The 15,168-nt window shown below is 36.6% G+C and overlaps 1 protein-coding gene across 3 annotated transcripts in view; it reads left to right on the top strand.

Moving 5' to 3' along the window:
- FAT3 (FAT atypical cadherin 3) overlaps positions 1-15,168 on the top strand; it is a 2,670,157-nt gene that overhangs the window by 2,584,206 nt on the left and 70,783 nt on the right. For all 3 annotated transcript variants that reach the window (XM_044072199.1, XM_044072198.1, XM_044072200.1), the window contains exons 24-25: positions 3,684-4,342; positions 6,471-6,590. In XM_044072199.1, coding sequence (XP_043928134.1) covers positions 3,684-4,342; positions 6,471-6,590 — 779 coding nt within the window. The remainder of the gene's footprint in view (positions 1-3,683; positions 4,343-6,470; positions 6,591-15,168) is intronic.

Below are 15,168 nucleotides of genomic sequence, written 5' to 3'. Positions count from 1 at the left end.
TAGCATTGAAAGCACTACAGGCTGATAAGAGCATAGTTATTAAGCAAGCGGATAAAGGGGGTGTGGTGGTCCTTATGGATCGTGACAAATATTTGTTATCTATGACTACCCTCCTTGAGGATGGTCATGCATTTAAATGTATCACATCTGCTGATGTTAAGAGATGTATAAGTTCAGTGAATATGATAATTTATGATTTACAGATTAATGGTGATATTGGTTTGGATTTATTTCATTTTTTTACTGTCCCCTGTCCAGTAATTCCACAACTCTATGGCCTTCCAAAAATACATATGTCAGTATGTGAGCCACCTATGAGACCTATAGTGTCTGGTGGTGGCTGGTTAACTGAGCCCATTTCCATTTACTTACAGAAACAGCTACAACCTTTGTTATTACAATGCAATAACGTTTTGAAAGACACTACAGATTTCATTGTTAAGTTACAACATTGGTATAATGATTTGAACACCACTTTTTTAAACCAAGGTGATTTTTTATTTGTAACCTTGGATATTTCATCTTTGTTTACGGTCATACCAAATGAGTATGGCATTGAATCTATCAGAGAATTTCTGACTTCACAAGCTTCTCTAACAGCAAGATATATAGAGAATGTTTGTTCCCTATTGGATGTAGTTTTAACTAATAACATCTTTTTGTTTGACAAACAGCTATATTTGCAGCTTACTGGTGTAGCCATGGGCACATCAGTAGCTAATACTTATGCCAATTTGGTTTTACATCAGTGGGAGAAGACATACATCTGTAGTAATATTAATTCTCTGAATGATAATGTATGTTTTTACCAGCGTTTCGTAGATGATTGCTTTTTGATTTGGAAAGGATCCTCCTCTCAATTAATTGAGTATATAGAATATTTAAATACTACTACAGGCTTTCTGAAATTTAAAATGGATTTCTCAGATAGCATAGTGACTTTTTTGGACGTTAAAGTACAATTATCTGAAGGGTCTCTTCATACTAGTGTCCACAAAAAGGAAGTATATGCTGGCAGATATATACATAATACCAGCATGCATGCCCCCCATGTGTTTAAGGGCATAGTAACAGCTCAATTTAACAGGGATAGCAGATTAAATACTGATGAGTCATGTTTTATTTCACAACTTGATGAAATGATGAAAGATTTTTTGAATAGTGGTTATGACTCAGTTATTGTTAGATCTGAAAGTTAATACCATAGCTGATAGATGTACAAAGCTTAAACCAATCTTTTTATCAATTGATGAGCCTATTTCTACTCTGGATAGGAATGTACCAAAGGATTCTAGAATCAGATATGTTACTACTTATAATACTAAGACACACTTGGTTAAGCAGATCATTGAGAAGAATTGCGTTATACTGATGGCATCTACAGATGTTAGGGCTGTTTTGGATGATAGACCCTATTTTTCATATAGGAATATGAGAACATTAAAAAGTAAGTTATGTTATAAGGATTTTAATGGGGGTCTTAGTCATCCTTCCTCTAAGCATGGCACTTTTTGTTGCATGAATTGCACGTGTTGTACTGATATTGTGAACAGTAATAGTAATGTATTTAAGCATCCGTTGACTGGTAGAATTTATAAATTAATTTGTCAGCCACATGTGCTAGTAATAATGTGATATATTTAGCAACCTGTCTCATATGTTCCTCCTTCTATGTGGGGAAAATGACAAGGGAGTTAAAGGAATGCATTATTGAACATAAATCTGAGATTAGGAGAACAAATGATAGAAACGCTTTGTATAAGCATATAAGTATGCATTGCCCTGATCACAGATTTAAGTTCAGAGTTATAGACATTCTGTACACATCGCTGAGAGGTGGGGATACTAATAATTTATTGGAGATCAAGGAATATGAATGGATACTTAGGTTAGCTGCTGACCATCCTCCAGGTTTAAATTCTGCTATTACCTGTTCTTGTTAAATTGCAATGAACTAAGCTATGCTGTTAAATAAGACAAATTTATATATATTCATTTATTTTTTAGTTATATATGTATATATTAGTGCCCTGAATGTTAGGTTTTTGTATATATATATATATATATATATATATATATATATATATATATATATATTTTTTTTTTTATGTATTTTATTTGTATTTTATATTTTATATGTTGTCACATGACTTTTGGGCTGCACGTCATGTGATTAGTCCTGACTCCTATTTAAACCTATTTGGTTTTTGAATTTTTGTATTAGTATTGAAGAAGGGTATCGACCCGAAACCTTTGCTGTTGTTTATAAAGGTGTTCTTCTCAACAATCGTGGTTTCATTTGTTATTTCCTTGCAGCATTTTGGTTTTCTAGTTTCTGCAAATGCCTGCAAGGTGCCTATGACACTCCAAAAGGCAGATTTACCCATCCAAGGACAGATGTGGTTGTCCGTTCCAGTAAAGGAACCTGGCATGGCCCCATCTTTTGTAGCTTCTACAAACATCCAAGCTATTAATCAAACACAGGTCAGTTGGGTCACTCATTCAAGGCTCTATACCATTGGAGTTGGATATATACTGAAGGCTTTTGATATATCCAGAAAAAAATACATTAATATAGCTTACAGTATTTTAACGGATAAGCTGTAAAATGGGTATCAGTAATTGGTAAGTTCATGTTGATTACAGTCTAAAATAATCAGATCTCCTATGAGATGAAAAATGTAGTGTCCCTTTATTTTAGCAGTGTTGTTTAACAAGGTAGCATGTCTGTACTCTCCATCAAATGTATTTTACTTTTACCAATAACGAAAGAGTCACTATCCTGATTTTCCAGTGTTAGGGATCCACCTGTTAAATGTGTAATAAAAAAACAAATAAATGTGTTACAAGACCTTGAAACTAGTGTACTTGGATCTCTATTCCTCACTATTTCTCCTGCATCTCAAGAGCACAAATACGATGTCTCTGGTGCCGCGATATTTGTTAATTCCGCTAAGTTCTAAGCTGTGAAAATCCCAGGTATAGACCCGCTGTGATTCCTCTGGAGAGAGAGAAACAGATTGCCATATTATATTGTTATCTAGTCGTGATAGTTCAGCTTGGCATTAACATTAAACCAAGATACTCTGTCAGTTAAGAAGGTTTTTTGATTCTATCCATTTTAAGGCACAGACATGCTAAATGCAACAGTTTTTGGGTGATGCAGACTTAGTTGACATAAGGGTCGATACTTTCTTTCTGTATGTGGTTGCAAGTGAGCATCCTGTTTTGTTTCACAAACCTTGCCACAGACATGCTAAATGCAACAGTTTTTGGATGCAGACTTAGTTGACATAAGGGTCGATACTTTCTTTCTGTATGTGGTTGCAAGTGAGCATCCTGTTTTGTTTCACAAACCTTGCCCGTACAGACATGCTAAATGCAACAGTTTTTGGATGCAGACTTAGTTGACATAAGGGTCGATACTTTCTTTCTGTATATGGTTGCAAGTGAGCATCCTGTTTTGTTTCACAAACCTTGCCCGTCACACTTTTCTTGTTATTAAACTGGATATTGAAACTAATTCTAAATGGTATCATAACATCATAAGGATCTGCTGGTGTCAAATGGAAATAAGTCATAAATGTACAATATGCACAACAAAGTTAATAGCATCACAATGCATTCCTGTTAATGTGTACCTGCTTTGCTGTGCCTTGATGAGGGTCTTTTTTTTTTTGCAGATGTGAAGAGGACATCGATGAATGTGAACGAGGGCAGGACTGTGAAAATGGGGGAACTTGCATCAACACCTTTGGCTCCTTCCTGTGTAACTGCTCTGCTGGCTATGTAGGCCAGTATTGTGGACTGAGGCCTGTAGTTGTACCCAATATGCAGGCTGGACATTCCTATGTTGGGAAGGAGGAGCTTATTGGAATAGCAGTAGTTTTGTTTGTCATAATAGCTTTAGTCATTCTTTTTATTGTCTTCCGCAAAAAGGTGTTCAGGAAGAATTATTCACGCAATAACATTACTCTAGTTCAGGATCCTGCAACAGCTGCTTTGCTTAACAAAACCAATGGAATTCAGTTCAAAAATCTGAGGAACAATGAAAGCCGTAACATTTATCATGAAACGGGAGGGCCTCCTCAAGTCCCTGTCAGGCCTATGGCATATACTCCATGCTTTCAGAGTGACTCCAGAAACAACTTGGATAAGATGGTTGATGGGCTTGGAGTAGAACACCAAGAAATGACCACATTCCACCCAGAATCCCCACGAATACTGACCGCTAGGCGAGGAGTTGTAGTTTGCAGTGTGGCTCCGAATCTTCCAGCTGTGTCTCCCTGTCGCTCTGAGTGTGATTCCATCAGAAAGAATAGCTGGGAAACAGAGACAGAAGGTAAGGAAGATTCTCTTTTTATTATAATCCCTTCCATTCATTTTTGACAGAGAATTGTGAATTATGTGAATGTAATATTTTTAGGCATTGTTCTTATTCTGAGTCCTTGCTCAGTGGAATTTTCCAGTTAAAGCAGACACTACCATGCTATCGTTGGTGTCTTCCTCAGACAAAAGTTTGATTTATACATGTTAAAAAGAAGAAGCATTTTCACGGCTTTCTCTGTAAGTTATATTGTGCAGGACTGCTGTTCAGCATTTCTAAGTCATTCAATTTGCTGACACAAAAACAGCAAAGAATTAAGGTTATTGTTGAACTTGGAAATGTGCGAAAGTATTAAGATGTTAAAATATAGGAAAACTATTAAGTTAAAAGTAGTTCTTAATAGACGATCTGTGTCTGTTTCTTGGAATCATGTGCCAATTTTTCTAAGCAATTCAATATATATTGATCATGTCAAACAAGTCTTGATTCCTGGATAGGACTTGAGGTATGTAATCCTCCTTTTTTGGAACCTGTGTTGCTCAAAAGCCTTAGGTCCAGAACACAGTATTCAAACTTATGAATATTTAATCAGGACCATGCTGGGATGTGCTACATTGAAGTGAAAGGGGCCTAAATCAACATGTTGCCGAAATTATTATTGTGGTCATTTGTGGATAAATGGCTGTGACCTTTTGACTAAGATGTATCTTTAACTGGCGACAAAATAAATTCCTTTACTTACTGTACTCCTTTATGTGAGAGCATTTTCCCAGTATATGTCATATCCTTCACTGTACTAAACTGTGTGGTCCTGTTTTGTCTCAGTGGTTAGTCAGTGATATGTGGTTGGTCAAAACAACCGTGCTTTACTTCTCTATCTGTTTTTCTTAAAGATGTTAAAATACATGATTGATATCTATCTGTCTATATATATCTATATATAGTCTGTAGGTTTTTGCAGGAGGGCACCCCCCACACCCCTTGCAAATTATATATGCTAACTCCAAGATCTCACTACAGTGGGGAAAGGGGTAAATCTCCTGATCCTCGCTGTACAGCAATCTCCATTCAAAAGCTTCAAGTTTTCAAAAACTTGATCATATGGTCTCGACCAATGAATTTCAAGTTTGTGAAAACTCGATTATCTGATACGGGCCCATATATATATATATATATATATATATATATATATATATATATATATATATATATATATATATATATATATATATATATATATATATATATATAAAATGTGTATATATATATATATATATATATATATATATATCTCATTTGCCAAATGTTCAGAATATCAAGCATTTTTAATGATGGCACAGGTGATTGAACAGTCAAATGATCGCAGTATGCTGGCATTACGTTGTGTGAAATCAAGGCTCTGCCAGTATTGGGAATTTCTCTTTCCTGCCTATTATATATATGTATATAAACATGCACCCATATGTGTGTGTTTATGTGTGGGTGTGTGTATGAGTGTCTGTGCTGTAGCACATGTGCATGTTATCCAGTCTCTTGTTTGTTTTGTTGGTGATACTTTGTTGGAAGAATATGTTGTAATATAATAAAAGTTTATGCTCCTTATCCATTTGCATAATTGTTTCCTTTGATCTAATGGTGACAAATTCATTTATGTGCAAGAATCCAAGAACTTCTTTGTATTCCTTAATCCAGCTGTTTGTATGGTGGTGCTGCTTATACCTGTTAAAAGCCCATTTCAGCCAATAGAACTGCAGGAAAAGAAGAGGTTAAATATGTCCACCGTACAATCTACATCACACTTTGAGTTTATCGTATGTCTCCTATGTACTTGTAGTGTTGTTTAAGGGTAGCATATCCAGGAAATGGCATGAAATTCATCAAGGAGAAATCAAGTTGAAGCATGTGTTGCTGTAATGCCTGTGGAGCTGCTCTGCAATTTTTTTTGAAAAGTAACATTCACAAAAACATTGTCTCTGAAAAAAATTAAGTTAGCGGCCATGTGAATATTTGTAACTTCTCAATTTATTGAGAGTTGCACGCTTTCATACTTCACTGTCTTCTTTAGTGGCTCCTATTATGCTTTGGAACTAAAGCAATTTTTAAGCTACGAGATGGTAATTAATGAAATCATTTTTTTTTTCAGCTTCAGGCAAAGGGGTGGAAACAGCTGAGGATGTGACCTGCTTTGCCGGTAGCAACAAGGGTAGCAATTCCGAAGTCCAGTCTCTTAGTTCTTTCCAGTCCGACTCTGGCGATGATAATGGTAAGATGTAGTAGCTTTACTGGTGTTTGAAACATTAACGATCTGTTTACCACACCAATTCACAGTGACAAGGGAGGCGGGAAATATACAGTTTTAGAACAAACAATCCATTTCTGTTGTACTATTATTAGTCTGACATTCTCTGTACATCAAACAGATCTCTGTTTGTCATCACTCGTTACACCGAGCCTTTTAACATGCTTAGTCTCTCTCAATAATACAGTCTGTCTACATTTCTTATGTGAAATACAACATTAGGCTCTTGTTTAGTTTCTATACTCTGCAGCTGTGTTTAAAACATCTTTAATACATTTCTTGTACTAGTTTTATTTTACAAAATGCATGAGATTGTGAGCAAAAGACTAGATGATCAGTCCTTGAAAACCCATTTCCTAGATTTGGTAATTTGCATAGGTAGTAGTAATGTAGGGTTTCACAATATACCATGGACTGTGAGAGCTGAGAACAATACATAATATACCCATACAAGTATGGGGGGTCTGGCATAATGGGTAAGGTATGTACCTCACAAACAAGAGGTAAACACACACATATAACACACATGAGTATATCATCAGATAAACATTCAAAATGCCAACCATCAGAACGGCAATAATTTTAGATCAAATCCAAGATGATAAGATGTTCAAAAATAAAAATTAAAAATCTTTTTTTTTTTTGCAGGGAGATAAGCCCTCCTGCACCCCCAACACCCCCTGTTAATTATATAAACCAAATATAAGATCTCACAACAGTGGGGTAAGGGCAAATTCCCTTACCTTGCTGAACCACAATCTCATACAAAATGCTGGTAGCAAAAACTCCATTGAAAACAATATTCGCTCTTCACAGTATTTGTTGTTATTTAGAGCCTGAAAAACCCTTCACTCATATGAGCGTGCAATGTTTCAGACTGTAATCGGATATACACAATATCTATATATAGATATATATGTCTGTATATATGGGCTATAATATATAGTTGAAAACTACTTAGAACGAATTGCTGTTCATCCAACACTATGCATTGAACAACCATTTATCGAACATTCACTGATGTGAACATTTTTCATAAGGAAGGGAATTACTTGTCCACCACAGCAGCCATCACACACACTGCATTATTTCAAACCCACCAAGGTGGAGGGGGGGCTATGACCCCCATACCCACCCTACTTATATATAACAACTCTAAGATTGCACTACAGTGGGGAAAAGGACAGATTTCTAATGATGGCAAACTGACTCCTTTCCCTATGAAAAATGTTCGCTGATGTGAACATTCAATGAACGGGTATTCAATGCATTGTGTTCGATGAACAGCCTTTCGCTGTAAGTAGTTCTTGACAATATAATATAGACTCATGTGTGTGTATGTATATATATATATATATATATATATATATATATGTGTGTATATATATGCATACATACATATACATACACATACATGTATGTCTGTGCATGCGCACTAAAAATCTGATATATATAATATGTATAAATCTATATTTACATGTCATAAAGTCACCCTATTGAAAAGTTAAGACTCATAATACAGAGCCCCAAAATGACAAATAAAAAGAATAAACAGGAGACCAGCAAATGCTGACCACCTATTGTCTCCTTTAAGCTTCTTTTTTTTGCAGGGAGGCAAGCCCCCCAGACACACACACCCTTCCAAAGTTATATACCAACTTCATGTTTCCCATACCTCAGAGATAGAGGTATTTTCCAAGGAACAGCATTATCAGATTTAGTTTATCTTAGTCTGCATTTTTGGCACTAAGGTAGTTACTAGCCTCGTCGTCCAGAGGATCATTAAGGAGCCTATCCCAAATTCCCATTTGCCCCTAAGCACCGTCTGATTAAGTGACTTGCACAAGGTCACAGAGCAGATACATTTTGGGTGCTGAGGGAATCAAACCTTGTACCACAGTAACTACAGCTAACAGCTTTAACTCTTTTGAGCCAACTGCTAGACAAAGGGACTCACCCATCCTGGAGCTCCCATCCATGAACCTGAGATCGAATTGTATGCTCTACCAAGTGAGTTAGCTGGCCTACTCTACCAGTCTCACTATTCCAGGACTCACTTTAACAAGTCTTGGAATTTCAAATGGTTACCTGTCATTAATCATCTGTCATCTGCTTATGTTATCAATGTTTTCTTTTTTCTTCATGTGACCTCTTTGATAGTATGTACAGAAATCAGGAGTTGAGGTGCAGGAGGCATATTCTCCCACAAAATGTTTGTTTTATAATATTTTGTGATTTAGTAGCTTTAGAAATTTGTGGCTGGTACTGTGATGAACCTCAGATTTTGCAACTATTATGTTTTGCATCTTGACTAAGAGATGTGATATTTCATTATAGATACACACACAAGTGGTTTAGACTTGAGCAAGAAGTGTAACATAACAGCAAAGTGTGGAGTACTGTTATGTGCAAGGAAAAAAAAAACATCTGGAAGAAAATAAGACGTTATTTTCTCTATACATACACAATTTAAAGTACCCCATCTAAAATATTGTGTACTTGTCTGGAGACCTCATTTGTGCCAGGACATAGAATAAGAGCAACACAGAGGGCATTAAAATGGTGCGTGGTCTTCAACAGATGGCATGTAATGAAAAACTTCAGAAGCTTAATATGTACAGTCTTAAAGGAAGGCGGCAGTCAAAGGACATGACAGAAAATATATCTGATGCAAATATATAAGTATCTCGAGGAGATCTCCATGAGACAAATAAATACACTATTTAAAAATAGAGATATGAGAAAAAGAGGGTGAAATTTATTGTAAAGACACAAGGTTGAAAACTTAAGCAGGATACAAAGAAGGATATAGTGCGGTGGGTGATTGGAACAGCATTCCTGAAGTACCTGAGCAGGTGGTAGCATCAAGGAAAATGATAGAATTCAAAAATGCATGTGACAGACATGAAACAGATGTTTTGATAGGAGGAGGAGAAAATTATCTGTTAGTTAGCAAGACCTACAGCATTATCTAGAAGGCACATAAATTAACAGAATAGATGGGCTGAATTATTTTTATCTGCCATTGCAATCTTTTAGTTTACCAGTAACTGTTTTTAGAACAACTGTGGTATTTAAATGGGTGTTCTGGGCCTCGTCAGACACCCAGGAGGTGACTCATAATACTGGTTGGTAATCCCCTCTGGAGAAAATAGACATCAGGCTGTGTAGGTAGTGACCCACTTTGAAGACTAGGGGTGGATGAATAACCCGAAGGTGCTCACAGGAAAGATTTTCTTGGCTGCACTTATTGTGCAGTGACCTAAGTCTTTATTGGTATAAGAGAGAAATGGGTGGATGACTAGCATGCAAGGGATCACCTTATACATGTCATAATAAAAGTTAGCACAGCATGCCTGTCCACCCATTCGCTCTTCCCCCTGGTTTATAAAAATGAACCAAGAAGAAAAGCTGAAATAATGGCAATTCATCACAGAGGATTGAAAATATAAACCGCTAATGAGATTCATCATCTAGTCTGAGTTTTCAATCACTCCGTCTCCACTTTCAAACTGTGTGACTTTGATCAAGTTGGTTATGTAGACAGATATCCCAGTTAAACACTAAAATGGCACTTGTGCCAAGTGAATTTATCCGGTTAACAGATGAATAAAAATGTTTATTTTTCTCCTGTTTCACATTGTATTTGTCAAAGACAGGTGGGGGGCAGCTGTAATGCAAAGAACAAGAAAGATTGATGCATTGGAGTTGTAATGCAGAACCATTTCTCAGATATCAGGAATTCTATTTTGGGACAATTAATTTTACTGACATGTGGTATGCAGTTTGAATCCCCAGATTACAGGCAATGGGCCTGTGGCTGTGCCACTACCTGAAGTCACATTCTTCCAGGTTAGCAGCAAATTTGCGGGCTCCAGTCATCATATTGGTTTTAGTACAGCAGCATCATCCTCAACATGCAAAGTGTGAGCTGTTTTTTGTCATTCATGCACTATGTTAGGGCTCATAACTCTATAACACTCACATCTTAACCCAAGGTAATCTTAAAGACTGACAAACTCTTTGGTCACATCGTGTGCAGCCACTTTTAAGGCGATGCACATTTTTTTTTTTTTACAGATGCATAAAAATCACTAATGTAATCACTGTAGTTTTGTGTACATGTGTGGATAGTGTCACTTTTGGTAGGTTAATATGGGATACAGTGTATTCTATTACATTCTTTTTGCGAGACATTCTTTCTTGACGTCAGTGGTATATTTACAGACTTATATGATACACTTTCTCCCTCTTCCTCATAGACATACCTGTTACCTGACCTGCTTACCATAGAAAAGTTACTTCTAATCTGCAAATGGAGTATCATAATAGTTTGTTACTTTTTTTTTTTTTTTTACAAAAAAGTAAGTGTGCCTAAAATAAGGGTGTGTTGAAGATTGAGGCTGTGTAACTTTCAACTGTCCCTGATTTTGCCTCACATTTTTACCTCACCCTCTTAAAATTTTTGAGGATTACAGTCACTCAGTAATGTCAAGCAATTTGAATTTCATGCTTCTTACTGAATAGAAAATGCATGTTGCTGTAAAACATTTTGTTCTATTAACTTTTTAAGTGATTAAGAATAAAAGAATTGTCCCCGATTGTGAGTTTTTCCCTTGATTTTGGCCGCCCTCCCCCACCCCACTATTATTTTTTGGCTTTGTCAATCATTCTTATGCAAAGAAGTTGAGAGGATGAGCCCATAACCCACATTTTATAATACTTTCAATTTGATTTCCTGCCACTAAATTAAACATAAAAGAAAAACTTTTAAGGATATTTTCCATTCATATCTCCTCCTGCCATACCTTTCAACTGTCCAGATTTTTGCTTTATATTTTTTATCTGTTCCTTATAAAAAAAATGTTGGTTTTCTGGCAAATCATTAACAAATCCTTCAGGATTGAAGTCAAACAATGACAGACCATTGAGATTTAGACTTCATACCCTGCAGAAAATTCAGGCAAATGTAAGACCTGTTCTTCTAGCAATTTTCTAACTTTGTAAGAACAATAATTAAAAACGGTCCCTATTTATAAGACCTTTGTCCCTCATTATTTATAGCTTTGTCAAGATTTCTTGCTTTAAGGGGTTTAGAGGTATGCTTCCCTTAAGAAGGAAAACATTTTATTACTTAGATGTTATTCCAAAGTAAACCACTTGATAGCAGTGTTGGATTATATTTACAGTTTGCTACACTTTGTCACATTCTTTTCCAATAGGTTAGGAGCAATATAAATGCAGGAATTCGAGCAGATCCCTCCATATACCTTACAATACTCATTTCAGCACGCATAAACCGTCTCTTTTACAAACAGAATGCAGTATTGTATGTATTATATGTGGCCATATGTTAAAACAGAGATGTCTGATTCTGTGAGGTACCCAAACATGAACAGACAACAGTTGATTATGCTGTGTTTTGCACTTCCATTCTAAAGTCACGCAATTTATCCACTAGCCACAGTATTTTGCTGAATAAAGGTTGACAGGTGTGATCCCTCTTCCTCAAGATCTACCAAAACCTGTATACAGAACAGCCAGTAACTAGTTTCTGTAGACATTTCAGTTTAGGTTCTAGGCAGGAAGAATGAGTGAATATGTTTCTCCACATAGTTGTTGCTTACAGTGGTTTTGGAAGTCTTTAGCTTTCGATATTAGTGGAAATACAAGATGCATTTTAAAAACATTGGCAGTGCCGAGTAACTAATCATGCAATCATAATATATCACAAAGGGTATAGCAACAGTGAACATAGGCATTTTGGTTTTAGTGTAATATTTGTTAGCCTAAATAAGAGTAGATACATTAGATGTAACTGTTTGTTTTTTTTTTTTTCAGAAATCAACCCAGAAACTTTGGTTTAGCTGAGTGACTTAATCAGAGTCACACAGAACTGAGGTGGAAGTAGCATAAGTTGAATGAATGCTTGCAGAACAAAAAGTTTGAAGTTCATTACGTTAGTTTACACCCTTAGGTCATATAAGGATTATCCATCTGTGAAAGAGAGTAGCTCAGCTAAGATACAGTTTCTAATTTAGTACTCTGCTTTCTGTCTCATTATTTTTCTCTGGAATGAGGTAAACCACTGCAGAGTTTGGCCATAACTATGTAGCATTTTTATCACTCTGTGGCTAACCTGAGTGAAATGCACACACTTCAAATTCCAAACTAGTGATTTAAATTGGTCTAGTACAAATTTAAAAAAGCTATTGATATGATAAGAGGGCCATCTTTAATTAATAACCTACAGGGCTTGCAGAATAGGTGTTGGATCCATTTGGCGGATAAAATTTTCTTAGGCTGCCTTTCTGTCCTCCTGCTTCACCTCGGGCACTACCTCTCTCCAGTCCTTTCTGGATTTTTCTACCATGCAAAAAAAAAATTCTTATTGGCGAAAAATCAGCCTCAGGCTGTTTTAGATATTTTCAGTAATTTATGCCTCTGGAGTACACCAAGTTACCTCCTCCTTATTTTGTCCTCCTGTTCTGCTCATTACACGTCACTTCTTTTGTGCAGTAAGAAAATCGTTTTGTTTCCTTCTAAATCACTGGACTGAGGTCAGCCATCTTAATTATTTTCAACTTCCATTCCTACTTTTTTTTTTATAATTGTGCCTCTATAAACCTATTCATTTATGCATCAGGCACATTTATTTATTTATTTACTTATAGGTAGGTGTGGTGAGCATTAGGAGCAATTTTGCAGCCATAACCATGTTACATAAGAAGAGACTGAAATACAATTTATAGTCAAAAAACAAATATCAGTGGTAGACCTGCAATAATGCAGTACACAAACATCAGGATAATTACGTTAGACATACTAAGATGTATGCTGTAATGGGTCCCTGTCATTTCACTGAATCTTCATTTCTTTGAAACTTGAATGACCAGACTCATTTAATTAAAAACCTATTTCTCGGGAATCTCATTTCATAGAAAAGTGTAGAAGTGTATGAACATATGTGATGATGTCATTTCTTATGATAGGAGTTATTAGGGAGTCTAGCGGAGTATGTTTGAATTACGACGGTCAGCATCATGTTGTACCCCAGATTTGTAGAACTCTGGGTTTGCTCCCCAGTATTCATTCTCACTGTGTGTGTGTGTGTTTTTCTTTCCTCTGTTGTGATAACATGGAGTTAGTATAAGTAAGGGGGTGGGGGCTGCAATAGGGCTTGCCCCCTGCTTACATATGATTTTAGAATATATTTCTTGTGGAGAAGGTTTTCTGTGAAATAAGTTTTCAGTGAAATGGATTCACCCATATGATTTTCAATTATATGAAGACTCAGTTAAATGACAATGACCCGTTATAACATATATTGTGCTGTAGAAGCACATTAAACACCTGTGTTGCCTTGAAATGCAGCATGATGTACTTAGGCTCTTGGTCTGTATTAACTTTAATGATGAGACCAATATTGATGGAGAAAGACATTAGGAAAGTTTCTTCTTTCAAAGGAATTTTCAGCAGTACATTTTAGAGAGCATTGTTCAAGTCCCCCTACCCCCAACTTGAGTGTAATTTTCTCCTAAATTAGGAAAGCAATGTAAAAAAAAAAAAAAAACAACTCTAACACTGCTTTCTTTTAAAAATCTGTGTTTGTATTGTATAGATCTGCAGACTTTCATAAGTCATGCAGGTCTCTGCATTCTTCTGTCATACAGTCCACTATGGCAGAGTACCTCCTGTCCATTGTTGTCCTTTCCTGGTCTGGTGCAGAGGGATTCTGGTAGTGTAATCATAGAGTCCATAAAATTGCTGTCCGTTACTGTTGTTGGTTCTTCCTCTGGCCCTATTCCTGGGGTACAGGCCCCCATGCCTATTCTCTTGGGCTTGTTACTGCATTCTCCTGCACTTCTGCCAGTTGATCATGACTTTTTAGCTGCACCCACCCCCTGCAGCACTATTACTAGGATTCCTTTAAGGATGACTGCCTGTATTGCCATAATTTTAGAGAGCTACAAAAGTGATTCTTGCTGATGTTCTGTTTTCCCCAGCATAGCCAGAACAGGTGCTGGGAGGTCTGACACCAACCTTCCAGGCTCTAGCCTTTTCAACTCATAATTCTTTACCTTGTCATACATCAGGTCAACCAATCCCTTTGTGTCTGACGGTGGTGTTTCTGCACCTGGTACTTTTGTAGTTCAGTCTTCCTGAACCCAATGAGATGGGCACCTCCTTTGATGTCCACTTTGTTGTAGGTTATTCAGGGATCATCAGCTGCAGTGCTGACATTTCAAGCACCAGTAGCTCTGATGCTGGATTGTCAGATGTTGGCACTGCATAGCTTAACCCTGTCTGAAGATATACCCTCTTGGTACATTATGGCCAGTAGAAGGGCATTTCTTAGGACTGCCAATGCCCATCATGCTTCTCCTTCTGTCTCCCTTGTTTGTTTGCTGTTTCCAAATTTCTGCTTCCAAGTCATTCTCTATCATGTCCCCCTTCTTGTTTTCTCTTCTTACTCAGCCCCTTCATCTCAAGTGAAGCCTGGAGTCTTTAAAATCTAAGCCTCCAGAGATATCTGCAAACT

Source organism: Protopterus annectens, chromosome 5.part0 (genome assembly GCF_019279795.1).
Source record: "Protopterus annectens isolate FY-2018-M chromosome 5.part0, PAN1.0, whole genome shotgun sequence".
Classification (NCBI taxonomy): domain Eukaryota; kingdom Metazoa; phylum Chordata; order Ceratodontiformes; family Protopteridae; genus Protopterus; species Protopterus annectens.
This window is presented reverse-complemented; position numbering and strand designations above follow the sequence as displayed.